This window comes from Hyperoodon ampullatus, assembly GCF_949752795.1.
Source record: "Hyperoodon ampullatus genome assembly, chromosome: 11".
In the NCBI taxonomy this organism is placed as follows: domain Eukaryota; kingdom Metazoa; phylum Chordata; class Mammalia; order Artiodactyla; family Ziphiidae; genus Hyperoodon; species Hyperoodon ampullatus.
The window spans coordinates 98,149,715-98,175,196 of record NC_136924.1 but is presented as its reverse complement, the minus strand read 5'-3'; the positions used below and the strand labels follow the sequence as shown (position 1 = coordinate 98,175,196).

At 40.8% G+C, this 25,482-nt stretch overlaps 2 protein-coding genes across 2 annotated transcripts in view; one reads left to right on the top strand and one right to left on the bottom strand.

Annotated features, from left to right (window-relative positions):
* LOC307060744 (RAD51-associated protein 1-like) overlaps nt 1-3,955 on the top strand; it is a gene marked incomplete at its 3' end in the record, with an annotated part of 39,443 nt that extends 35,488 nt beyond the window's left edge. Inside the window, 5 exon segments of the mRNA XM_079715455.1 lie at nt 348-362; nt 365-384; nt 386-477; nt 2,833-3,008; nt 3,714-3,955. Coding sequence (XP_079571581.1) covers nt 348-362; nt 365-384; nt 386-477; nt 2,833-3,008; nt 3,714-3,955 — 545 coding nt within the window.
* A 1,808-nt stretch (nt 3,956-5,763) lies between these two features.
* On the bottom strand, nt 5,764-24,992 carry AKAP3 (A-kinase anchoring protein 3; the record flags this gene model as incomplete). The annotated part of the gene is made up of 3 exons (XM_079714752.1): nt 5,764-6,048; nt 13,215-15,527; nt 24,897-24,992. 3 exons carry the CDS (start codon nt 24,990-24,992, stop codon nt 5,893-5,895), a joined length of 2,565 nt encoding a protein of 854 aa, XP_079570878.1. The 3' UTR covers nt 5,764-5,892.
* Nucleotides 24,993-25,482: the final 490 nt, after the last annotated feature.

Sequence of the window (25,482 nt, the reverse complement as noted above, 5' to 3'; positions counted from 1 at the left end):
TATTATTATCCTCCTCCTCCTCCTCCTCATCATTATCATTATCGTTATTATTTTACTTTACGTTGGTTAATGTTAAACCATTAAAATCATTTGATTGATTCCAGGAGGAGGTGGTGGCTCAGAACATGCCGAGTAGTAGGAAGTTATTTGTAAAAGTAAATTGTATTCATTGGATAATTTACGTGTGGTTGTTTTAAACTAAGACTGCGGGTGTGTTTGTCTGTGTGTGAGGAGGCAGGAGAGCTGCAGAGACCACTCCCAGAAGCAGCATGGTTGAGTGAACAGCTGTGATGTGACCAATGCATATTCACACCTGGAACTAAACACATAATGTTATATCTCTAAAGATTCCAAAGGTTTTCCTAAAACATAACCAACAACAGGGGGGAAAAAAAGATACCCGGATTCCAAGGATCTCACCATGGTGCTGAAAACGTACGACACCAGTTTCCTGGACTTTCTGAGAAAGTGTTTGGTGTGAGTTTGTCAGGGTGTCTTTGCTTCTGGGCTTCCTCTTAAATACTGTACTTTCCCACATGTTTGCTGGTGAAAGTCTGGGGCTGGGACGCAGTCATGGGACATAATAAACACGGACCCTAGATCTTTAGAGTCTACAAGATGCTTTCCTATCTGTTGCCTCATCAGCCTGCTCTCTCCACTGTCCATCCTGTGTGGTCAGCGGGACAGACGATTTGATGTTGTGAGACATGGAGCCTGAGGCTCGAGAGGTTCAGTGACTTGCCCTGGATTACACAGCGTGCGGGTCGAGCTTGCTTCCTTCTTGCCCTGACTGCCTGGATGCAAGGCTGCAGGCAAGTCCTCAATGTTTTCTCCTTCATGAACTGAAGCCAAGGTCTTCAGAGAGCCTGTTGTATCAATAACTATTTGCATACCTGCCCAGTACAAGCTGGTTTCAGGCCCCTTCCCACCCATTCCCCTAGGGTTTAGAGTCTAAATCCTCTCATATTAGGGAACTAGGGAAAGGGTGATCTATAAACCATTTATTGTGTACAGCTTTTTAGAATCTATAGGCATATTTTGAATCTTAGAAAGTAGGCTCTGTACTTCACCCAAGTCATAGTATTGATAAAAAAAAAAAACAAACCCAATAGTCCATAAAGCACCTTAGAACTGTACCTAGTTTAGAAGGTATTTAGAAAATACTAGCTGTTGTCACCAATTTTAAAGAGGTTATGCAAGTCTGTCTCCACTGAGTGGCAAATAAATTAACCATGTGATATTGGACAAGTCATTGTCTCTCTGGGCTTCAGTTTCCTTTTCTGTAGAGTGGGGTATTACTAAGGTCTCTTCCAGCTGTATTAGTCCTATAATTGTTTAGTATTTTTAGAAGACCATACCTTTATGTTCTCTCATTCCTTCAGTGGGATGAAGTAGTTTTAGCAAAATACTACTCTTCTGGCATTTGTGCATCTGGAGTTTAGGTACTAGCTCAGAAAATAAACCACCAGGGACTGCCAAAAGTTTTCCCATCTGCGGGGTCATGCTACCCATCTGAAAAATGGAGATAGAGAAGGATCCTGTGCCCCATGATGACCCCCACTCCACCCCAGCCTCTTGCTGAGGTGATAGAATGAATGGCCATTAACTCGTAACAGAAACTCAGTACTGAGACCGAGGTGGGTAATCCAGAAACTCAGAGCCAAGAATGAAATTATTCTCCTTTTTAGTGCAAAGGGCTGGTTGCTCACACCTTGTAAGAGGCAGTCATGCTGTCAGGGCCTGTTGTTTTATTACTTTGTATTTGGCTAATTAGCAAGTCTTTGAGAGACTAAAATTTTTGGGTCAGATTTAATAGGAATAAATGTAAAGTTCTGTGTCTAGGTTTTATAGGCTAACTCTAGGAGTTCAGGAGAGGTGAGGTGTAGCTTAACAGCAGTTCATTGGACAAAGAACTGGGAACTTGAGTTGTTTAGACCTTGATGAGTCTGAAATATTAATGCCATCGCCTTGCAGTTAGTAGCTATTCCCAGCATGATGGACACCAGTTAGATAACGGCTGAGCTTTCCTATCTAGGAAGGAACTGATCATGTCATATGATCAATAATTAGTAGTCATGTAAATGTTTTCAGATAGTTGAAGGGTTGTGACATAAAAGATGGATTATTGTCTCATTCTGTATGATGCTAATGGGTAGAATTTAAGACCGGGTCAGAGTTACTGGGCTAAAAGTTCCTGAGAAGTGAATCTTGGCTCAATGAAAATGAAGAACTTTTAAAGAATTGGAGTTTTTAAAAACTGGAATAGCTAGTTCTGTGAGTTAGTGCCATGTTACTATAATTACTCAAGAAAGGCAAGATGATTCCATGGTGGGTCAAGTGTATTTTGTCAAGTGTATTTTGTTACTGCATTAGCAGTTTGGATTACCTCCAAGTCCCCTCATGATCTTAATATTCTAGTGTTCTATAATGTTCTTTGTGATATATTTGGAGGTCCAAATTCCATAGTTTGGGAATCACAATTAAGCATCTCTTCATTTTGATGTTCTTATTTTATTAAACCCTAAATCCCACTGGTTTGGATTTTCTATAATATTTCTTGTAACGGAATTTGGGCTCCGAGATATTCCTTGGCTTGTCATACACATTTTCTAAAAAGATCATTTCCAATAGTTGCCTCCAGGTACTTTAAAATTATATGTCATAAGCTCTGTTCTATGGTATCTTTGAGTTTTAACATAGCTTAAATGGGTTCTTTAAAAATGAACCATTTTTATATCTTATTTAGGTTCTTTATTGGGGTCTTTGAAAATATTTCATTATTAAAAAGGGAAATAAAACCCCTAACCGATGCTGGGCTTTGTTGGTGTGTAGCTGGGAGCCTTCTCTTCGCATGACCCCTGACCAGGCCCTCAAGCATGCTTGGATTCATGAGCCGCAGAACCTCAAAGCACAGCCCAGGCTTCAGACCTTGAGGAAATCCAGTCTCTGTTTCCCTTCTGAGGCCAGGAAGGACAAGGTTCAAGGGCAACATCACTTGGGCAAAAAAGGTACAGTACCTCAAATAGCCAGTCCTATTTCCATAATCCAGGGGGTCAGACATCTCTGGAGGATTGCATGCCAATTTCTCTGAGCTCAACCTTGGTTAATTATTCTGGCTCCATCACTACTGGCCTGCCACTTCTTAATTTGGGGATTTTCCTCTTTCAGGAAACTCGGTTGTGGCTGGGTTCTCCTTTTTTTTTGCCCTCTCATCAGGAATTTCCGTGTTTCTCCTATCTCCAATTCCTATTTGCCTCCTTTCCTTTTCTTTCAATGTGTCCTGCTCTGCAAGCCCTATAATTACCTTTTGAATTTTTATCAGATTATGGAATTATACAAGTAACTTTTATATGCAATATAGCATCATGGTTATGTCCTTGGACACTGGAGTCAGGTTGCCTGGGATAAATTCTGGCCCTACCACTTACGAGCTGTGGGCCCTTGGGCAATTTACTTAACCTCTCTGTGCCACAGTTTCTCCATTTATGAGAATGAGAATAATGCCTGTTCTCTCTAGTTGCAGGAAGGATCAAAGGAACCAGTAAGTGTAAAGGGCTTAGAATAGTGCCTGGCACACAGAATGTGCTTTACAAATGACTTGTTTTTGTATCATTACAACCAGATTTCCCCAAAATGATTGAGAGCCTAATGGACTGTTAGAATATAATTCATATTTGAACACTTACTTGTTCCTGCTCTCTCCTCTTTGGCAGAGGTGATCCTTCAAATAGAGACTAAAGACAAAATCAAAGAAGGCGCCACTAAACAGGATCAGAATTCAGGTAATCAGCAGGGCTCTGTCCAGCACACAGCTGAAGTCCAGCTGCCTCATATAGCAGAAGCTTCCGGAAAGCCCGAGGCAGTTGTTGGGCCAGCGGAGTCCAAGACCTCCACAGGACAACAAAACAAAAACTGCTCCCCCAAGAACACAAACACTTTACCACCTATTGTGTGACCTGAGAGGAGGGTGTGTCCCGTTCCTTTCCACCAGTGATTTGTATTAGAGACAGCACTTATATTGTACAATACTTAAGACTGTTGTTTTTTAATGCATAAAGGTTTAAAAAAAACAAACCTCTATTCACATGGCCTATTGGCATGATTCCTATGATGAGGGATTGGAAAGGGTGTCCCTGCACCCATGCTCCTTCCTTATGCCCTCAATGAAATACAACAATGGGTGCGTGTGTGGGGAGATGGGGTGGGGAGAGAGTTAAGTACTCAAGTGTTACAGCATCACTGAGAGGACTCTAAATAATAAAAAAAACACTTTTTTCCTCTTGCCCAAGACAGTCAGGATTCTGGTTTGAAAATGACAGAAGCTGAGTTCAAACTAGTTTAAACAACAAAGGACATTTATTGGTTTATGTGACTGGGGAATCAGGAGGGGTAAGTGTAGACACAGCAAGATCTAGGAATTCAGACAAGATCATGGAGCTCAGACTCCCTCTCCTCCATTAGTCTTGCTTCTTTTTACGGTTAACTTCACTCTGAAGACAAGCTCTGCCCAGAAGTTAAGATGACCACTCTCAGCCAGTCAAAAGATGCAGTCCTCCTGCTGGTAGGAGAGCCTCAGAGATGACTGACCAGATTTGAACTCATCACTGTGTCTGAGATACTGGGATCCTCTGATTGGCCAGTCTGGGTCACAAGCCCACAGTGTGGTGTGGTGTGGTGGCAGTGCCATGACTGATGCTTCTCCAGGACCACGTGGAGTAGGGGACAACAGGTTTCCCAAAGGACAGAAGACGAGCAAACTACAGGAGGTATCCACTCATCCACCACCTGCCCTTCTAGTCTTTACCTACACGAACTCAGTCTGTATATGGTTGTAATTATAGTACAGATAAATGTGTACAAGACTCAAGATCATAACATCATGAACATCATACATGGCTTCATAGTTTTCATTTTAATCAGTGTGTAACTGTCCATGAAGGGAGACACCAGGTAATTGAAGCTATGGGTTTGGATGAGATCACCTAGGGAAGATAGTAGAGAGTAGCAGAGGGTCAAGAGAAAGTCCTGGGAAAGACAATCATGTAAGGGGTTGACAAAGTCGAGTAGAGCCTGAGAGATGTAGAAAAATAGGGAAACTAGAAACCAGAGGAGGAGGAAGTTTCTAAAAGGAAGGATGGAGAATAAAAAATAGCTGGAGCATGTAAAATTCAGAAAATGCTTCTAAAGTGGGGTGACGTGGACATTAAGTCAGAGCAGTGTCAGAAGAGGTGACTTGTCCCAGGTCCTACAGCCAGAAAGGTACAGAACTGGCAACAGAACTCAGGTATTCTGGACCTTTTTTGACACCGACTGTCTGCAACCATGGATAAAGCTGAGGTGGACAGTTATTCTGCGGAGACAGAGAGGATTAATTAATCCTAATTAAGAGGATTTAGATTGGATATTGAAAAATATTTACAAGGTTATAAAGGGCTGAAATGACGCTTGATAAATTGTGGCTTACTTTTAGGGACCACTTGAAAGCAGGGGAGCCGCAAGGCACAGACGGGGGGCATCCAAAGACAACAGGCCAAATGGCGTTTGGTGGGGTCTCTCAGGACGGCCGTATTTTTCTTCTGCTAGCCATCGGATCCTTTTTTCATTGCTGAGATTGCTTCACCTTACTGTCCCATTGGATGCCAAGGAAACAAAATACCTGAAGCCATTTATTTGTAATTTTTTTAATTTTATTTTATGTCCTTGCTCACATGGACAGGAAAATCTGCAAAATCCAGGGACTAGCACAAGATGACATGTCTTGGATGTGAGTGGTATGAAGGTGACGTTGGGGCTCTGTGAGGATACGGAGGCGGGGGCTGCAGAGGTGAGAAAGCAGGGAGGGGACGAGGGCCGGGCCCAGCGCGGGAAGAGGGGAGAGCAGCGGCGGCCCCATCACAGGTTCACCAGCAGCCAGTCCAGCAGTTGCAGCTGCATGACGTTGTCCACTGCCTTGTCCAGCTGTTGCTTCTTCTTATAGCGCAGCACCGCCTGCAGAACCTCACCTACGCTGCGCCCTTTTTCCACGGCAGCTGCCGAGAGCTGAAGTAGCTGAGGGAGGGAAGGAAAGCAGTGGTGGGGGTCAGAGCATCCCATGGGGAAGGGCTGCCAAGGCGAGGGCAAAAGAGCCCCTGCAGCGGGAGGGCCTCGAGGGAGACACTGAGGAGATGTCCATAACCGGGACGCTCGCTGGCCTGTCTGACAGAAGAAAGGTGGTTACATCGCCCTTAATTTAAGTAACATCCCCCTGTCCGTGATACGGAAAATGTGATTTCCCACTAAGACTAAAAGCTTCCTGCTGCCAGTGGGTGTTTGGTCAATGGTGTTCTTGCCTTCTCAGGATTCTAAAGTTCTTAAGTTCACTGTAACATCATAAAACGGGCTCCATCATTGTCCCAAGACTGACAAGGGCAGGAGAGAAAGAGACAAAGGACAAATGTGGGTGCTGCTTTCCCTGCCCCACAGACCAGACAACACTGGGATGTTAGAGCAGGAAGGTGACTCAAAGATCCATTCAACCCCCATGAAAATGCTGCCTGGAGAGGTGAAGATTGTCAGTAATACAATGCTAGAAATTAGCGGAGGTAATACTCATTCCCAGGTCTCTGAACCCTATGTTTAATTCTCTTCCCAAGCTTAAAATGAGAAAAAATGAGCCAAAGCAAGTATTCTAATATGAGCAGAGTACACTGCTATTCCACCTGGAATCCTCACAGCAACAAACTAATCAAATTTTATATTTTGTGCATTCTGCACCTGACTGTCTGAGAAAGTCAAAGGGCAAATGAACAGGACAAATATCAGGAGCTGTTTCAGGGGAAATTCCATGCAAAGACTGAAGTATTGCATTGGCCAAAAAGTTCGTTCGGGGTTTCCCATAGCATCTTAGGGAAAACACAAATGAACTTTTTGGCCAACCCAATACATAAGGATACTCCTGAAACAAATGGAAAGACAAAGTCTCCGCAAAAAGGAGATATAAAGAAGACCCAAATGGAAATTTTGGATCTAAACAATAATACAAAATCCAAACTGAAAACTAAATGGACGGAGATGAGAGAGGAAACCCAGTAAACTTGAAGAACAATAGAAATGCGTCGCACTGAACGGGGTAAGAGATTGATTAAACCTCTTTCAAAAAGACTGAGGAAATAAACAATTCCAAAAGGTTTTACATTTATGTCATTGGAATCCCAGAAGGAGAGGAGAAAAAGGGGAGTACAGAAAACATACTTAATGAAAGCTTCCCCTATTTGGCAACAGACATAACTGACAAATTCAAGAAGTGTAGTGAAGCTGAAATAACATGAACCCAAAGAAATTCACTTCAAGACCTGCTGCAATCAAATTGCTGAAAACTAAAGAAAAAGAAAAAAATAATCTAAAAGCAGTCAGAGAAAAATGGCACATTTTGTATAAGGGAACAACAATTCGAATGCCAGCAGATTTCTCGTCAGAAACCATAGAGGACAGGGGAGGTGAAACGGCATTTTTTAAGCACTAAAAAGAACTGGGCTTCCCTGGTGGCGCAGTGGTTGGGAGTCCGCCTGCAGATGCAGGGGACACGGGTTCGTGCCCCAGTCCGGGAAGATCCCACATGCCGCGGAGCGGCTGGGCCCGTGAGCCATGGCCACTGAGCCTGCGCGTCCGGAGCCTGTGCTCCGCAACGGGAGAGGCCACAACAGTGAGAGGCCCACGTACCGCAAAAAAAAAAAAAAAAGGAAAGAACTATCAAACCAGAATTCTATGTCCAGCAAACATATACTTCAGGAATGAAGGTCAAATAAAGAAAAATTCGGATTACATTAAGAGAATTCATTGCCAGAAAATGCACTCTTGTTCTTCGGGCAAAAGGAAAATGGTATCAGAAGGAAACTGGGAACAGAAGGAGTGAACAAAGAACAAAAGAGACAGTAAAAATCTCAGGATAAACAATAAACGATTTGCCTCCATTCTTTAAAATGTGCTTTACGGTTGAAAGCAAAAATAACATTGCCTAAGGATTTTTGCAACTAAATACATAAAATAACTGCAACCTAAGGTAGAAGAGTAAAGGGACCTAAATGGTAGGAAGATTTCTACATTCCAATTTAAGTGGTAACTATTGACTCTAGTTAGACTATTGTGATCCCCAGAGAAACCACTAAAAAACTACACAAAGAGATATAGACAAAAACACGATAGATTAAAATGGACAACTAAAAAATGTTTAAATAACCCAAAAGAAGGCAACAAAAGGAAAAACAGGAAAAGCAGAGAGAATAAACATAACTAACATTAAAATAATAGGCCTAAATCCAAGCATATCAATAATTAGGCTAACTGTAAATGGTCTAAACACACCAACTGCTGTCAGAATAGATTAAAAAAGCATGACCCTACTTACGATGCCTATGGAAAATGGTAATGTGAACCACCTTATGGTAAGTATACTTTCTTAAGAAACTGTCAAACTGTTTTCCAAAGTGGCTGTACCATTTTATGATATAGGTAAGTTAAAAGTAAAATTATGGAAAAAGACGTACCATGAAAACACCAATCAAAAGAGAGCTTGAACCTCAACATTTACGGTGATTCTGTTGGTATAAAGGGGGAAGAATTCAAAAGGGCCAGATGTCCATTTGTCTTTTTGTCAAAGGTGCTGAAGACAACTGCATACCCACACGCAGAAGTATGAATCTAGAATCTAGACACCTACCTCATATTATACATGAAAATGAGCTCAAAATTGGTCACAGACCTAAATATTAGAGCTGAAATTATTATTTAGAAGAAAACAAACAAGAGAATCTTCATGACCCTGGTTATTAGGTCAGGGTTTCACAATCTGGATACAATCTGGCTCTCCTGACTTTATGGCCAGGCAATTCTTTGCTGAGGGGCTGTTCTGTGCACTGTAGATGTTTATAGCATCCCTGGCCTCTCCCCCTTGACACCCCCTTCCCAGTTGTGACGAAAAAATACGTCTCCAGGCATTGCCAAATGTCCCTTGGGGGGCAAAACTGCCTCCAGTTGAGAACCACTGAGTTAAGCACAGATTTATCAGATACGACATCAAAAGCACAAGCAATGAAAGCAGAAAGTGATAAATTAGATGTCATCATTAAAAACTTTTGCTTTTTGAAGCACTCCATTAAGTAAAAAGACAAGATACAGACTGAGAGAAAATATTTGCAAATCATATATATCTGATAAAGGACTTGTATCCAGAATACATAAAGGATTCTTGTAACTTTATATTCTTGTAACCCAGTCAAAATATAGGCAAAAGACTTACACAGACAATTCACCAAAGAATATATATGAATGGCTAATGAACACATGAAAAAGATGTTCAACATCTTTAGTCATTTTAATGTATGTATGTCAAATTAAATCCACAGTCAGAAACCACTATAACAGCTATAATTTAAAAAAAAAGAATAATGAGAAACTGAAATCAACAAAAATTGCTGGTAGGAACGTAAAATGGTACAGCCACTTTGGAAAACAGTTTGACAGTTTCTTAAGAAAGTATACTTACCATAAGATGCAGCAACTACACTCCTTGTCACCCAAGAGAAATGAAAACGTTATGTCCACACAAAGATGTGCATGTGAATGTTCACAGAAGCATTATTCATAATAGCTAACTAGTGGGAACAACCCAAATGTCCATGAACTGGTGAGTGGATAGAGAAAACATATAAAATGAAATATTCAGCAATAAAAGAAATGAACTACTGACATATACTGCAGTATGGATAAACCTCAAAAACGTTATGCTAGGTGTACAGAGCCAGGTGTAAAAGCCTACATAGTTTATGACTCCACTATATAAAATGTCAGAATGGCAAATCTGTAATGCTAGAAAGCAGGTTGATGGTTGCCTATGGCTGGTGGTGAAACTGAGAAATATAGCCTAGAAAATTTCTGAGACAGAGAAATAAGGCGTCTCTAGTCCTTATCAGATATTAAAACATATTATAGAATTACAGTAATTAATCAATATGCTATGAAAATAGTATTAAACTAGTAGGAATAGACAAATGATTCAATGGAATAGAATAGAAAGCTTTGGAAAAAAACACAGACAGATAACTATCTGAGCTAGTGAGAAGCAGCTGCATCGCACGGGGAGATCAGTTTGGTGCTTTGTGACCACCTAGAGGGGTGAGATAGGGAGGGTGGGAGGGAGACGCAAGAGGGAGGGGATATGGGGATATACGGATATGTACAGCTGATTCACTTTGTTATACAGCAGAAACTAATACAACATTGTAAAGCAATTACACTCCAATAAAGATGTTAAAAAAAAAAAAGAGCTATCTGGAAAAAAATAAGAGATTGCATCCCTACATCAAACCTTATATGAAAACAAATTCAACATGGATCAAAGTCTTAAACATTTTTTAAAAAAATCATAAAGGTACTAGAAGAAAAACATGGTGAAGTCTTGTTAATATTTTGTGGTAGAGAATGTTTTCCAAAATATGACACAAAATCTAGGAAAAATAAAAGATAAACTGTCATATTTGACTACATAAACATTTAAAAAATTCTGTATGGCAAAAACAACAAAAAACAAAAAACACCAATCAAAAGTCAAATGATAAAATTATCACATTTAATATCACAAAGGCTAATTTCCTTGTATATAAAAAAACTCTCAGAGATAAAGAAAAAAAGACCAACAACCCAACAGAAAAATGGGCAGAGGGCATGAACAAGTAATTCATCCATGAAAAAGGAAATTGAAAAATGGCTCTTAAACATAGGAAATGGTATTCACCCTCGTTCCTAATAAGATATGTGAAAAGTAAGGCGACACCTGGCAAAGGTCAAAAGTCTGGAATGGACTGTTGGTTAAACTGTGGGAAATAGGCACTGTCATACTGTTGGTGCAAGCTCTATAAAAGGCATTGGGGAATACATATCAAATCTACAAGCACACGTTCAGATACATTTGAATCTGTGCATACAGCACTGCTTATAGCAGCAAAATACTGGTAACTGACATGTCCATCCATAGAAGAGTGGTTACATACAGCACCTGCATACAGTAAATATGCAGCCATTAGAAAAGAATGTGGCAACTCTATATGTTGCAGAAGAGAATATATACACATAGATAAAAGACTACCATTTGTGACTTAAAAAAAGATAAGTATACGTAAGTATTAACTTGTACATGCATAAGCATTTCTGGAAGGATAAACAAGAAATTGATCAGAATGGTTTTCTCCAGGGAGGGCAATGGGATGGGAGATAAAGATGAGAAAAAGCCCTTAATTTTAAGTGTGCATCTTTTCTTGTGCCTCTGGATTTTGAACTATGCACACATTACTTATTCAAAAATGGATGCAAATTTGTTTAAAGGAATTGGGCTCATGGGCATCCCAGTGTTACCAGGTTCAATCACCTGCATCAGCATGACAATATTTGCATATGTTAATTAAATCTCTTTCCAAAAACAAATTGTGACTCATTTTTAGGTAGTTTCTTTGATGTATACTTCATGCAGCTGCTCTTAAAAATACACTGATGCTCAGTGCAAATCCACTCAGGTGAAGTTTGGATGTGCTGCTGTTCATCCTCTCCACTCTTCCTTTAAGAAAACAGATGATAGTCTTTACTTTGGGCAAAGATGTGCGTGTGTGTAGAACAAGGAGGCCTGCAAGTCTCCTGTCCTCATTTTAGAGAATTATATCATAGACATTCTAATTCAAAATAATCTAAAATCAGAATGTATTATGTATGTTATGTATGATGAGGATGACTTAAAAGATGGTGTCAGAACAAAGCCTGTTTCACACATTGTACACATGAAAGCTAGGCTTTTTAGATTTTTTTCATCAGTCTAAAGCTTTTGTGAATACAGGCCCCTCCGCGAATTACTACGTGCCAAAACAGTTGTCTGTTGTACAGACTGGAAAAACTGTAAAGAGACAGAACTTGCCGAGGACTCTTAGGGATAAATCTAAGATTGGATCTCCACGTTCTCTCCTTCAGCCCAAATGGCACATGCACACAGATCACCTGGGGATTTTGCTAAAGCGAAGATTCTGTTTCAGTAGGTCACGAGTAGAGCCTGAGATTCTGCACTTGTACTGAGCTCCCAGGCGATGCCAATGCTGTTGGTCCACAGACCACATGAGTAGCAAGGCTACAGATGACACAGTTTCTCGTTTAGGCTGAGTGTGGCCTATTCTGTACGCTACACAGTTCTGTGTCTTCCCGGTCATCAGATAAACCAAGTAACCCAGTTACAAGGGTTCCTAATACCACATATTAAAAAGAGAAAGCCTCTTCCTCCACGTCCTCTGGTTTCTAAGAAGATGAATGCTTTTTATAAATCATCCCAGCCTCTTGTGCCACCTCCTACTACTTAAAATGCCACTGTTCTACTTTTCTCAATTGAGGGAAAATAATAAAAAAATCCTGAGTGTGGTGTGTGTGTGTGTGTGTGTGTGTGTGTGCTGTGGAGATGGCCTCTCTTAATTCTCCCACACCAGCATGAAACAGCAACTACATAAACAAAAGCTTTCTGGACCGCAAATTTCCCTGCAGTGAGCAGTTCCAAGGCCTAAACTGGGAGAAGAAAGGAGTTAAAAGGCACACTTACCTTTATCAACAAGAACAGTAAGAAGCTGATTTTCCATCTGCCTTATTCTTTGGTCTTACTTCTCAATGGATTCAGAACTCAGGGTGAGGGGAAAAGGGATGTTATTTATTGAATCCCTTCAAATCCCCAACACTTCCTAGACCACCAGCTAAGAGAGGAATGACAGGCTGGAAAAGGCCAACAGTCTAGCCCTTCAACACCCCGCCTCCCCAGCCCGGCAACACATCCCCAGGATGGGATGCTTCCCAGCAGCTCCTTCTCATTCTTTGGGCAAAGCTGTATGCAGAATTCAGCCTGAGCCCAGACCTTGATCTGATTCTTTCACCAAGTCTCTTGGAGGATCCTTATGTGTGCATTTCCATCAATATACGCAGAAAAAAAAAAAAAGAAAAAAATTGATTTTTCTCTCTTTTACCCTTTGATACGCCTCCTATTGGGCAAAATTGAATTTTCATTTACCCATTATCTCTACCATGAGGCATGAGCTTCAAATTTTTACTGTCTCCATTCTACCCTTCTCATGGCTCTCTTTCCATTCAGAAAGAAAAAAAGAACTTAAAACCCTAATTAACCCCTAATAAATCTTCCCAAATTCCCGATTCTACTTCCTTACCTTCTCCTGGATTCCTTCATCGTAACCAGCAAAGTACAAAACGGGGACATTGAGCTCCGAGGCGGCCACCCACTGAAGAACGGCTTGGAGTTGCTTGTTCTGAGCCGTATTGGTTAGGTTGTGACTGCTGACAATCACTTGGGGTGCGGCACACCCTTCGGGGAGCTGTCCTGATATACCTCTCAATTCGTTATAGATAGCTTCATAAGCATTCTTCAGGAGGATCTCTGCTGTCCCTGTGCCCTTGGTTGGCAAACACACATGTAAATTATCTGGGGAGGCTGAAGTTGGCCCGTTGGTATCCCCAGACTTATCATCTCCTAGTTCTGCCAACGGAGAGTCACAGGACTTTTTAATAATGAGACACAACTTCATCACTGAGTCCATCAGATGTTCTACCATTTGCCCATTCATGGGGTCATCTAGCTGGTTAGCAAACTTCTTGGTCAGCCCAGCAAAAGTACCTCCAGCCTCATCGCCTTCGTTTAATTTGATGAGAGAAGGAGTTACAGGTCTTTCACACTGGGGACTGTCTTCTTCCTTAGTTGGCTTGGGTTCAGAGCTACCGTCGCTCTTGAAAATGGTCTCACCGAGTAAGTTCCGGATGAAGTTGAAGAAAACGCTCATTAGATCCTTCTTTTCTGCTTCTTCTTGGTCAACCCCCATATGAGGAGACCTAAGGCCAGACTCATCAGAAACTGCAGGGGACTTGTTGGCCTGCAAGCTGGTGCTGCCAGCAGCTTTAAGGAAACTCTGTGCATCCATGCTTCCCCCCTGGGCCAGGTGGTACTGAATCAGAAGTAAGGCAGATACGATCAGGTCCTTGGCCCAGGAGTCTAAATCATACATAAAATTCTCCGGTTTCTCTGGGTGATGTACAGAGGGTGTGAGGTTGCAAGGATCGAAAGGAACTCCCAAGGGAAAGTCTGGTGCAGGCTTATACTGCTTGTTGGAAGCTACAAATGGTGCACACTGGAAACCTGGAGATGTTCCTTCTTTCTGCTGATTTTTATGCCACAGGGACAGTCCTTCTTGGATGATGTGCTCACCCAGAGTTTCAACACACGTCTTCTCCTTCTCGGGTTTGCGTGCAGGAGAGTATATTTTTCCCCTCAATTTACCTTCAGATTTCATGGATGCAAAACTGATGTTTCGGTTTTTAGGGTCACTCATTCCTTTCATGGACATGCGGGAATAACTCTCAGACTTGTCCTTGGTTTTCCTGACAGTCTCAGGAGGTTTCTTGGCAAATATCACTGAGTAGAGTTTACCCAGCATGGCATCCATGATACCTGTAGCCTTCTGGCTTCCAAGAGAGAAGAGACTTCTTTTCACGGCCGAGACAAAGTCCGTATCAGTCATGAGGGCCCCTGTGACGTCGTGTAGGTGAGTCATCATGGAATCAATTAGATCTGAGACCACCTCTTCCGCGTGCTTGACCAGGACCTTCTTTAGCAGGGTGGTGGCGATGGTCGTGTCCTTCACTTGGATCCTCAGTGTCTTCATGATGGAGACCATCATATCAGATACCACACTATTAGCATAGGTGATGATCCCTTGACTGACAGAAGCTGTGAAGTCATCGGGCCTTTCCTGCTCTCTGAACATCTCTCCCTGTGTGGGTAAGGACTTTCCACCCTCTGGGGCATCACCTGCGTTACAAGATTCAAACACTTCCTTATAGAAGAAAGACTTCTTAGAAGGCTTGTCGTCTGGACTCCTGCTTTCCTTGGTGCTGTCCTTGATCTTCAAAGCACTTTTGTATTTTAAATTCAGGGGACTCTGTAATGTTCCTGAGGCTCTGTCACAGGAGCCAGGAGCCTTATCTGAGGTGGAGTTTGTGGAACAGGCAGAGACAGTCTCGTTCACCAGCTCTGATGCCACCTCGCTCAGGCTTTTGTTGGGTGCGGGCTTATCCCCCATGTACGCTGACTGATGGACGCATTTGTTCTGAGAGCCTTCAATCCTCTCGTTGATCTCCTTGCGGGCCATGGCTATGACGAGATTTGTGAGGCGACTGGCGTAGAAGGAACCTTCGTCTACTGAGCTCCTGTTACCAACGTGGGCACTGGGGCCATTGTAAGGGTTCTCTCTGTGGCTCATCTCAAAATGCAATCTCCCTGGACTGCCCTTGGTGGTGGTGTTAGAATAGTCCACACAGAAACTTTTGCCTGGGTCTCCTGAGTTGACCATTTCCCCACCAAATGATGCTTCTCCAGGCTTGAAACTTCTAACATCTTGGAACCCTGCTGTGCTTTTTTCCAGGTCTCTGCGGAGCCAGCTGAGCACTCTGATGGGATCATGTGAGGCTTCCTTAAAAACAGACAAGGATTCATCCAACTATAACAAAGCAAAGATATGGGATATTCAGGACAACCTCAAAGATCAGTTACAAAAATGGTCGCCTCTCTCAAGTCTTAACTGCTCCATCAGCCCCATAGATGTAACTGACATTTATTGAGTGCTTACTATGTATCAGGCACTGCTGCAAGTATTTTGGGCCTGTTATCTCATTTAATATTATTCTGGCAGTAAACTTAAATGCTAGCTCTCTTATTACCCACATTTTACAGAAGAGGAAATTGAAGAACTGAGAGATTTAAGTTAGTTTCTTACCTGAGGTTATACAGCTATAATCATTGACGGAGGAGGAATTCCAACCCAGGCAGGCAACTCCAGGGCCCATGCTCTTGGCCACTGCACTATACTGACTCCAGAAACATCTGTCCTTAAGATATGACTGTCAGGGCTCCCCCAGTGGCTCAGTGGTTAAGGATCCACCTGCCAATGCAGGGGACATGGGTTTGATCCCTGGTCCAGGAAGATCCCACATGCTGCGAAGCAACTAAGTCCGTGTGCCACAACTACTGAGCCTGCGCTCTCGAGCCCGTGAGCCACAACGACTGAGCCCGTGTGGCACAACTACTGAGGCCCACACACCTAGAGCCCATGCTCCGCAACAAGATAAGCCACTGTGGGCTTCCCTGGTGGTGCAGTGATTAAGAATCCGCCTGCCAATGCAGGGGACACGGGTTCAAGCCCTGGTCTGGGAAGATCCCACATGCCGTGGAGCAACTAAGCCCGTGTGCCACAACTACTGAGCCTGAGCTCTAGAGCCCATGAGCCACAACTACTGAGCCCGCGTACCACAACTACTGAAGCCCGTGCGCCTATAGCCCATGCTCCACAACAAGAGAAGCCACTGCAATGAGAAGCCCAGGCACCGCAACGAAAAGTGCCCCACTTGCTGCAACTAGAGAAATCCCGCGCACAGCAACAAAGACGCAACGCATCCAAAAATAAATAAATAAATAAATAATTTAAAAAAATACTTTAAAAAAGAGAGAAGCCACTGCAATGAGAAGCCCGTGCACCGCAACCAAGAGTGGCCCCACTTGCTGCAACTAGAGAAAGCCCGTGAGCAGCAACGAAGACCCAATGCAGCCAAAAAAATAAATTAAATAAATTTATATATATAAAAAAAGATCTGTCAGCAGCTACAGAGGTAGCATTTGAGCTGAATCAGAGATTTCATGTATTGCTATTAATTGCTATTTTTTAATGGTTGATCTGTTTTATTTAGGTCTCTTATTCCAGCACAGTTTTCAAAAAATTAAAAAATTCAAGGACAGTTGTGCCTAATTCATCACTTTACTGGGCTACACAAGCACAATCTGATATGATCAATGGCTTCCAGTGGACTCCTGGACATGACTTAAGTTAAAAATCTGATCTGTAATTGAGGAGTTAGTATCTGTGGACAATTTATTAGTTTTGAGTGAATGCAGATTCTTTGGTGGACATTAGCTGTGATAAGCACATAGACATATTTATATATTTACCTACTGTAATCTATAATCTGCACTTGAACATAGGCTACAATAAGAATGTATGTAAAAGTATCCTATTTACCATCAAATGTAAGGGATCGTTGTAATGACGAGTTGTATCTATCTGGGGATGACCACAAGTACTGCCCATCTTTAAAGAATAATTTGGTATTTTAACTACCAAGTATTACAGAATTGCTGTCTACTATTTGTTAAATACTTAGGTCTACCAGGCACTGTGCTTAGTGCTCTATGCGTTATTTTATTTACTTCTCATACATACCCTGTAAGGTGGGTATCCCTCTTCCAGTTTCACAGGTGGAAAACTGAGGCTTAGAGAAGTTAAATACTGACTAACATCTCACAGCTCCTACACGATGGGGGCTAGTATTCAAATCTAGTTTGGATTCTAAAATTGGCACTCTCCACCCCTACAGTATTCTGTTATGTTTGGATGACTTGGGAAGAAGAGAAAAGCAGCTGGACCTCTACAGACTGGTTTAAGTTGCTTTTGGGCTACAGAGCTTGGTTCAAAGTCCTCCTAAATGGTTCTGCTAATTTGAATAACAGCTACTATAAGGAAATTTGTGCTCTAGTAGAAAACTATGCATAATCTATAGCATACCTTTCCACATTTTCTGATTCTGATTCTCTCAGAGATATCTGATAACTCTGTAAACTGTAGATAACTGATAGCAATGCAATATAATTCTTGTCTACACACATATTAATTCTGACCAGGGAAGAATTACTTACTGTCTCTCCCACTGTGGAAAAGGTCAGTTTTGCTTCCATTTGCACATTCACTTCAATATTCCTGATCTATATATGCCTTTTTCCTTTGATTCTCCTTTGAACTGCACCAGCTCCTCATTAATTAGTTAAATAAAATCTTTCACAATTTATTTTAATATTCATATGAGAGTCATTATTTCACCTTTCTCTGAAAATGATCTTTTAACAGTTTTGGAAGTCTTTGCCAAGATGTCCAACAGATTTGCCTAACAGAGGTAAATGTCATCATGAGGATAGTGTACCAGGTGCATCTTTTCTTAGGCCCCCAAAGGTGAATGCAAAGGGCAACAGAACTTTGCAAACATTCTGTTTTTCTAGTTTTAATTTTCCTCTCTACGAATTTTGGTTTTGGTTTTCATTTTGGTTTTTCCATGGCCAATAATCACCGGTGGCAGCAATGCTTGAGAATGTGCTTTTATTGCATCACCATTTGGTGATTTCTTTAATGGATTAATGGTTTATAGCAATCTATTCTCTGTTGGTGACAGACAACAGAAAATCTATTTTGCTAGTGTTTTTTGCCTATCTTAAGCTCAAATCAGTTTGGAATTTTGTGCCTAGTTGGAAGGAGAAGGGTTCTTTAACCTCTGGACAGGTGAGTTTTGGGTTTCTGTGTTTACCTTTGACACATGACTAAAAGGGGTTTTTTTCCATTGAAATATAGTTGACATATAACATTACATTAGTTTCAGGTGTACAACACCTGTAATTATTCGATATCTGTATACATATTGTGAGATGATCATCACAGGAAGTCAAACGTCCACCATCACCACACCTAGTTCAAAAATGTTTTTCTTGTGCTGAGCTCTTTTAAGATCTACTCTTTTAGCAACTTTCAAATATACAAAATATATACTACAGTATTATTAACTATAGTCACCATGCTGTACATTATATCCCCAGGATTTATTTATTTATTTATTTATTTTCTAACTGGAAGTTTGTACCTTTTGACCTCCTTCACCCATTTTGCCCACCCACCTCTGGCATCTGTTCTCTGCACCTATGAGTTTATGTGTTCTTTTTTATTTTTAGAGCCCACATATAAGTGAGATCATATGGTATTTGTCTTTCTCTGTCTTACTTATTTCACTTAGCAGCTATTGTCACAAATGGCAAGATTTCCTTCTTCTCATAATATTCCACTGTATATATGAACCACATTTTCTTTATTCATTGTCCATCAATGGACACTTGGGTTGTTTTCCATGTCTTGGCTGCTGTTAATAATGCTGCAGTGAACACAGAGGTGCAGATATCTCTTCGAGATGGTGATTTTGTTTCCTTTAGATATATACCAGGAAGTGGAACTGCTGGATCATATGGTAGTTATTATTATTTTTAAATAATTTCCTCATATGATTGTGATTAAGATTAAATGAGATAATATGCACAAAATAATGTGTACACTTGGAATGGAATGTTATCAGACAGGTAGTACTCCTTAAACATGTCAAATGAAGATTAGACTTCAGAAGAGGTAAGAGAAGAGGAAGAGAAGTCAAGAAGCTTGATTGTTAAGGTAATGTGGTGAAACATGGTTAACCAGCTGTGGAGTACTAGGGAATAAAACTTGACTTCCTACATGTATGGGAAGTAGTGCTCTGGGTGAAAACAGAAGTACTGGAAGAGAGCATGGCTAGGGGTGTGTCCTGCAATTCATTCCCATCAGCCTGGGTGGGAGGTGTGAAGAGACTACTGAGTTTCTGTATGAATCTTTTAAAAAATTATTTTTCTGAACCAGAGGTCAGTAACAAGGGTGAACTTCTAAAAGGACAAAATTTAGTTTTAAGAGGAAGCTGTAGGAAAGAGAGCTGCCTGTATGCATGTCTGAGAAAGGGACAGAGAAAAGGTGGTGGAGTCAGAGCAAAGACTTCCAAGAAATGGAAAATTCAGTGGGTTCCAGCATACAAACTATTCACCAGGGGGACCAACCTGATAGCCCACTTTGCAGAGGTGATGTAGGGGAGATGAATGATGTGTATCATAAACTATAATAAAACAATTCAATATGTATATAGTGTCTGTGTGTAACATCATTTAGAGAGGGCATTTGATGAGCAGCCTTCTTTGCAGTGACTCAGGGACTCAGGCTCTGCTTTTGCATGGTTTCACCCTTCCTTAGGGACTCAGAATCTTTCCTTTGAGCCAGTGTATGGGAAACACCAGAGACTGTGGAGGACTGAATGAGAAACTTTTGTTGTCCAGGCCTGGAAGTGACAAACATCACTTCTACCCATATTCCATTTGTCTTTGCCTTTTGAAAGTGTGATTATGATGTATCCCAGCGTGGTTCTTTTGATTTCATCCTATTTGGAGTTCACGGAACTTCTGGATGTTTATGTTCACATCTTTCATTAGATTTGGGAAGTTTCCAGCTATTATTTCTCCAAATATTCTCTCTGTCCCTTTTTTTCTGTCTTCTCCTACTGGGACTCCCATGCTGCATGTTTGTTCTCTTGATGGTGTCCCACAGAGCCCTCTGGCTCTGTTTTGTTTCTTCAATCCTTTTTTTCTTTCTGTTCCTTAGACTTGATAATTTCCATTGCCCTATCTTCAATTTTGCTAATTCTTTCTTCTGCCTGCTCAAATCTGCCTTTGAATCCCTCTAGTGGTTTTTTCATTTCAGTTACTGTACTTTTCAGCTCCAGAATTTCTTTTAGTTTATCTTTAGGTTTTTTATCTCTTTATGGATATTTCCACTTTGTTCATACATCATTTTCTTGATTTTCTCCACATCTTTCCCTTGGTTCTTAGAGCATCTTGAAGACGGTCATATTAAAGTCTTTGTCTAGTAGATCTGCCACTGGGTCTTTTTCAGAGACAGTTTCTATTGATTTATTTTTTTCCTTTGAATAGGCCATACTTTCCTGTTTCTCTGTATGACTTGTGAATTTTTTTGGTTAAAAACTGGACATTTGAATCTACTAGATGAAAGTTTAGAATTGAGGCTCTAAGCTATTTATCAGTGTTCGAATCATTATGTGCCTGCCATTCAGAAAAGCATTAAGTGTAAGTAATAATGTCTTCCTACCTCCACATGGTATTAACAAGTTAATATTATAAAGTTTCTTGAGCAAAAGAATCTCTATTCTGACTGGAAAAAGTATTCTTATAGAGCCTAACTCAGAAATATTTTAGGAATCTAATTTCACATAGTTGGGTAAATTTTTGGTAAATAAGATTAGTTTAATAATTTTTGTTTAATAAAAACAGCTATGGGCTTCCCTGGTGGTGCAGTGGTTGACAGTCCACCTGCCGATGCAGGGGACGTGGGTTCGTGCCCCGGTCTGGGAAGATCTCACATGCCGTGGAGCGGCTGGGCCCGTGAGCCATGGCTGCTGAGCCTGCGTGTCCGGAGCCTGTGCTCCGCAGCGGGAGAGGCCACAGCAGTGAGAGGCCCACATACCGCAAGAAACAAAACAAAACAAAACAAAACAAAACAAAAAACAGCTACGTCTTTTCTGATTTACCAGAGTTAGGTATAATGTTAAGTGTGCGTTTTTATTTTATGTTGATGTGCTCTTCATAAACTTATACAGGTTATGTAGATCCAATCAGCTAGTATTTCTTGTACTTAATGTTTAAGATCATGAAAAATATAAATGTGTTTAATCAAATTGAATATTTATCCTGACAAACTTTGTTTCAACAGTTATTATGTTTTATAGTATGTCAGCTTGATGATAAATTTCCAACATCCTTACGTAACTTAAAACCCTGGACTGGTATTAAATTGAGCTAATTAATGGATATTCACTGGATACTTAGATCATTTCTAAGTAAGACAGAATAGTGAAACACTAATAGCTAAGCATAACTTATATGCTTTTGCTTTCTATTTTTATTACTATAGATAGGTTAAACCTTTGGGTCTGTTAATGAATGTGTTTGTTTTTGCCACTTAGATTGTAATAAGGGATGTGTATGTCTGTAGAGAGTCGTCCTGTCTGGTCCATAAGCTCTGTTAGTCCGCACTTCAGCTGCTATGTGACAGTTCACCATTGTAAACCTCCTCTCTCCCAGGTTTCTTTGTGAAATAGATTGGAAAGTACTTAGGTTAAAAATTATGATTAATGTAAGTGGCTGAGGCTATATTTAGGAACAATAGTTTCACAGGAATCCAACAGAATACATGCCTATTTTTCTAGGGACTGCAGGTGAAACCTGGTGGAGAGAGTTTCTTAGTTTTGACTCCCTGCTCTCAGGACAGCAAATAATGGAGGCCTTTAAAAGCCAATTTGGAACTTCCCTGGTGGTCCAGTGGTTAAGAATCCACCTTCCAATGCAGGGGATGTGGGTTCGATCCCTGGTTGGGGAACTAAGATCCCACATGCCACGGGGCAACTAAGTCCTCACACCACAACTACTGAGCCCATGTGCCGTAAACTACAGAGCCCATGGCTCTGGAGCCACATGCTGCAACTAGAGAGAAGCCTGTGCACTGCAATGAAGATCCTGCGTGCTGCAACTAAGACCCGATGCAGCCAAAAATAAAAAACAAAGATCCTGTTAAAGGCCAATCTGTGACTCTTTATAAAAAGTTCCAGTAAAGCAAACTTAAGGCTTATCTGGTTGCCGCAAGTATATAAATAATCAGACCAAATCTGATGAGACTAGCCTTATTTTGTGATCAAAATTTATCTTATTTTGAGATTTTTTCAATAAAAATGGAGCTAAGTGTAGGAAAAAAATTTGTGCTTCATTAGAAAACTATGCACTATCTATAGTTCATAGTCTGTAGACTGAGCATTGCATATAGCTGTCCACATAACTTGATTCTGATTCTGTGTGAGCTACTTTACAACTCTGTAAGCTGCAGATAATTGATAGCAATGCAAAATAATTCAGTGTGTCTACAAACATGTAACTTCTGTCCAGTGGAGGTTTAGCTGTGGAAGAGGCCAGTTTTGCTTTGATTTGCACATTCATTTCAACGTTCCTGATCTGTAAGTATACCTTTTTAAAAAATTCTCCTTTGAACTGGGTGTAGTATGTCTCACCAATTTCCTCATTAATTAGTTGAAAAAATCTTTAACATGCATTCATTTTTGTATCTAATTGGGAGTCTCGATTTTGCCCTTTTTTGAAAATTATTCCTTAATGTTACCTACTTTTACAGATGGTGCACACTATTTGCAAATAGGCATGTTTCCAAAATTAGGCTGTAACGTGTACAGTCTTATTATAATGCAGGTGTAGATTTTACTTTGTATCCTTTTCAATTCTTTTCACAGAACATTAAGGAAAAACAACCCTATAGCACAGCATCGAGCTTCGTGATGGAGTCTAAGGAGTTGTGTTAGCTTGGTGTGTTTTAGTTTTTCAGTTGTCTATTTATGTTTTTTAAACTAAAATGTGTGCACCCTATGTGCATTATTCCACTCAATCCAGAAGAATTTTGCAGAACTAGCTGATGAAGTCAGAGTGACTGGCGGAAATACTAACCCAGTTTCTTTTTCTATTGATGGAGTTGACAGTCAAACACCCACCTCCTCCAAACCTTTTGCCCTCTTGCATCCTTTAACTTTCTTATAGACTAGTATCTTGAACAGTTGGGGAAGGTGGATGCCCAATTATTTCTGAGTCTTTCTTAATTAAGAACAGGGAAAATTTTCATGGCCCTGAAGGAGAATACGAAAAGGGTTAAGGGGTTTAATTTTCTCTCCTCAGCCATCTTCTGCTTCAGTAGCTTAGTGTTAAGTCAACACATATACCTCCCGTCCTATTCTTCACCTCTAACTCAATTAAACATACTTTATAAAATTTTCCCTATCTCCCACTTCGAAATGATCTGTTCTTTAAGCATGCAGAGCAATTACTGTCCAGAAAATCCATTTGGCAAATTACCATGAACTTCTTATAATTGGTGTCTACTAGTTATTTAGAGCACATGTGTATTTTTTATTTTCCCAAATGAATGATACAGTCTACGAGGACAGAAATTGTTTCATTCTTTACTACATCCACTAGAGTGCTTCTCACTTATTGAAAAATTGAGAAATTTTTGTTAATTTGATTTAATATTGAAACTCATTTTTTTGTTGTTTTTCTAAAGAAAAGGGAAGAAGTAAATAAAAGATCTAGTGGAAGCAGTTTTGGTTAGCACTTATTCTACATTAATTGGGTATCTAGTATCTGTATGTCCTAATGTCTTAATGTAGATTTGTTAATGTTTTCTTTCTTAGGCTATATAAGGCAGACCAAATAGATTTTGGACAAACAGAATATGGATGATGTAACGTTACATGCAAGCAGATGTTTGATAAATTTTAGTACTAAGGATGAGGATTACAATGGGGATTCCATTAGATTGTGAGATCCTTAAAGGGAGAGAATTCTAATTTATTTTTCTATCTCTGACCCTAAGACTCAGCACAGTGTCTGTGCCAGTTATTCATTGTTGTCTCTCAACTCCAAGTCCACCCTTTTCTGTCTTGCATTGTGACTCTGGAACTGGACTCTTTAAACACTTTTCCTTTGGCAGCTGGCTTTGTTGACAGAGGGCACTGGAGGGGCACTACGTGGTCATCACAGGTGGGAGGCGTTTCCCTTCTGGCCCCCCTGTACCCTCTGGCAAGTGTCTTCAGCACCACTGGGATGCAGGTGGCTGTCCTGCTGCAGCTCATTCTCTCCAGGGAGATCTGAAGCAGCCTTGGTTGAGGGCGAGGGAGCTTTCATGAGCCTTAGCTTCTTCCTTGTTTACTCTTTCAGCCTAGGGGAAGTAGCTGCTTTCTCCATTTGCTGCTTCTGGAACTCTTTGAGTCTTCTTTCACAGCTTTTAGTAGTTAACTTAGCTAAATACTTTTTACTGAACAGGTTTTTAATATTCAGTTACTGGTGTGGTTTCCATCTTCTGACGGGACTCTGACTTACAGTTCCTGATACTAAGCTGAATGATGTAGGCAGAATGACCATATCACTTGTTCTAAAGGAGTTCATTTTCCCCCCAATAACTTCATCTTCAAGAATAAGAGGTGGTCGTGGAGAGAATAAAGCTAGTCTTAATGGCACATATTCCTAACTCAGTATTTATAAGGCGGCTGACACTTACCATTTTCCAGTCCCGAGGTTGGCCATCTCCGGGGGAATAGACATCAACTTTGCAAACTCCAGTTTGGCTTTGTAACCAGTCAACCCTATCTGACATCTGGAAGAAGAAAAAAAATGAGAATGGGTCATCAAAAGGGCTAGTTATACGGAAGGAGAAATAAGGTAAAAGGCTGAGATGTGGAAAACAGGAGAGATGCTTTCCACAGAGACCTGTCCCAAGAGCTACTCCACACCCACTTAACTCTGGACCTCTTCATCCTCAGCTCCCAACTGCAGGAAGATTTCTTAAGCACATGTATCTCTAGTGCAGAGGCCAGAGGCTGGTGTATTCTAGTGGTGCCTGATATAGATTTGCTCATGAATGAACCTAAGCAGACATGTCCTGCTCTCTGTGTCCTGGCTGGACAGACCTTCCAGATCTTGGATTTTCAGTACATGCTCAAAGCTCAGTGTGATCAGAATAGAATTAATTGACTTGTCCCTCTCTGTTCTTGCCTCCACCAACTTTATACAGTAACGTAGGCTTCATTGTAATTAATTCCTAGAGCACTAACTTACTTATATTGGCAGTAAGTCTAGTATCTCTT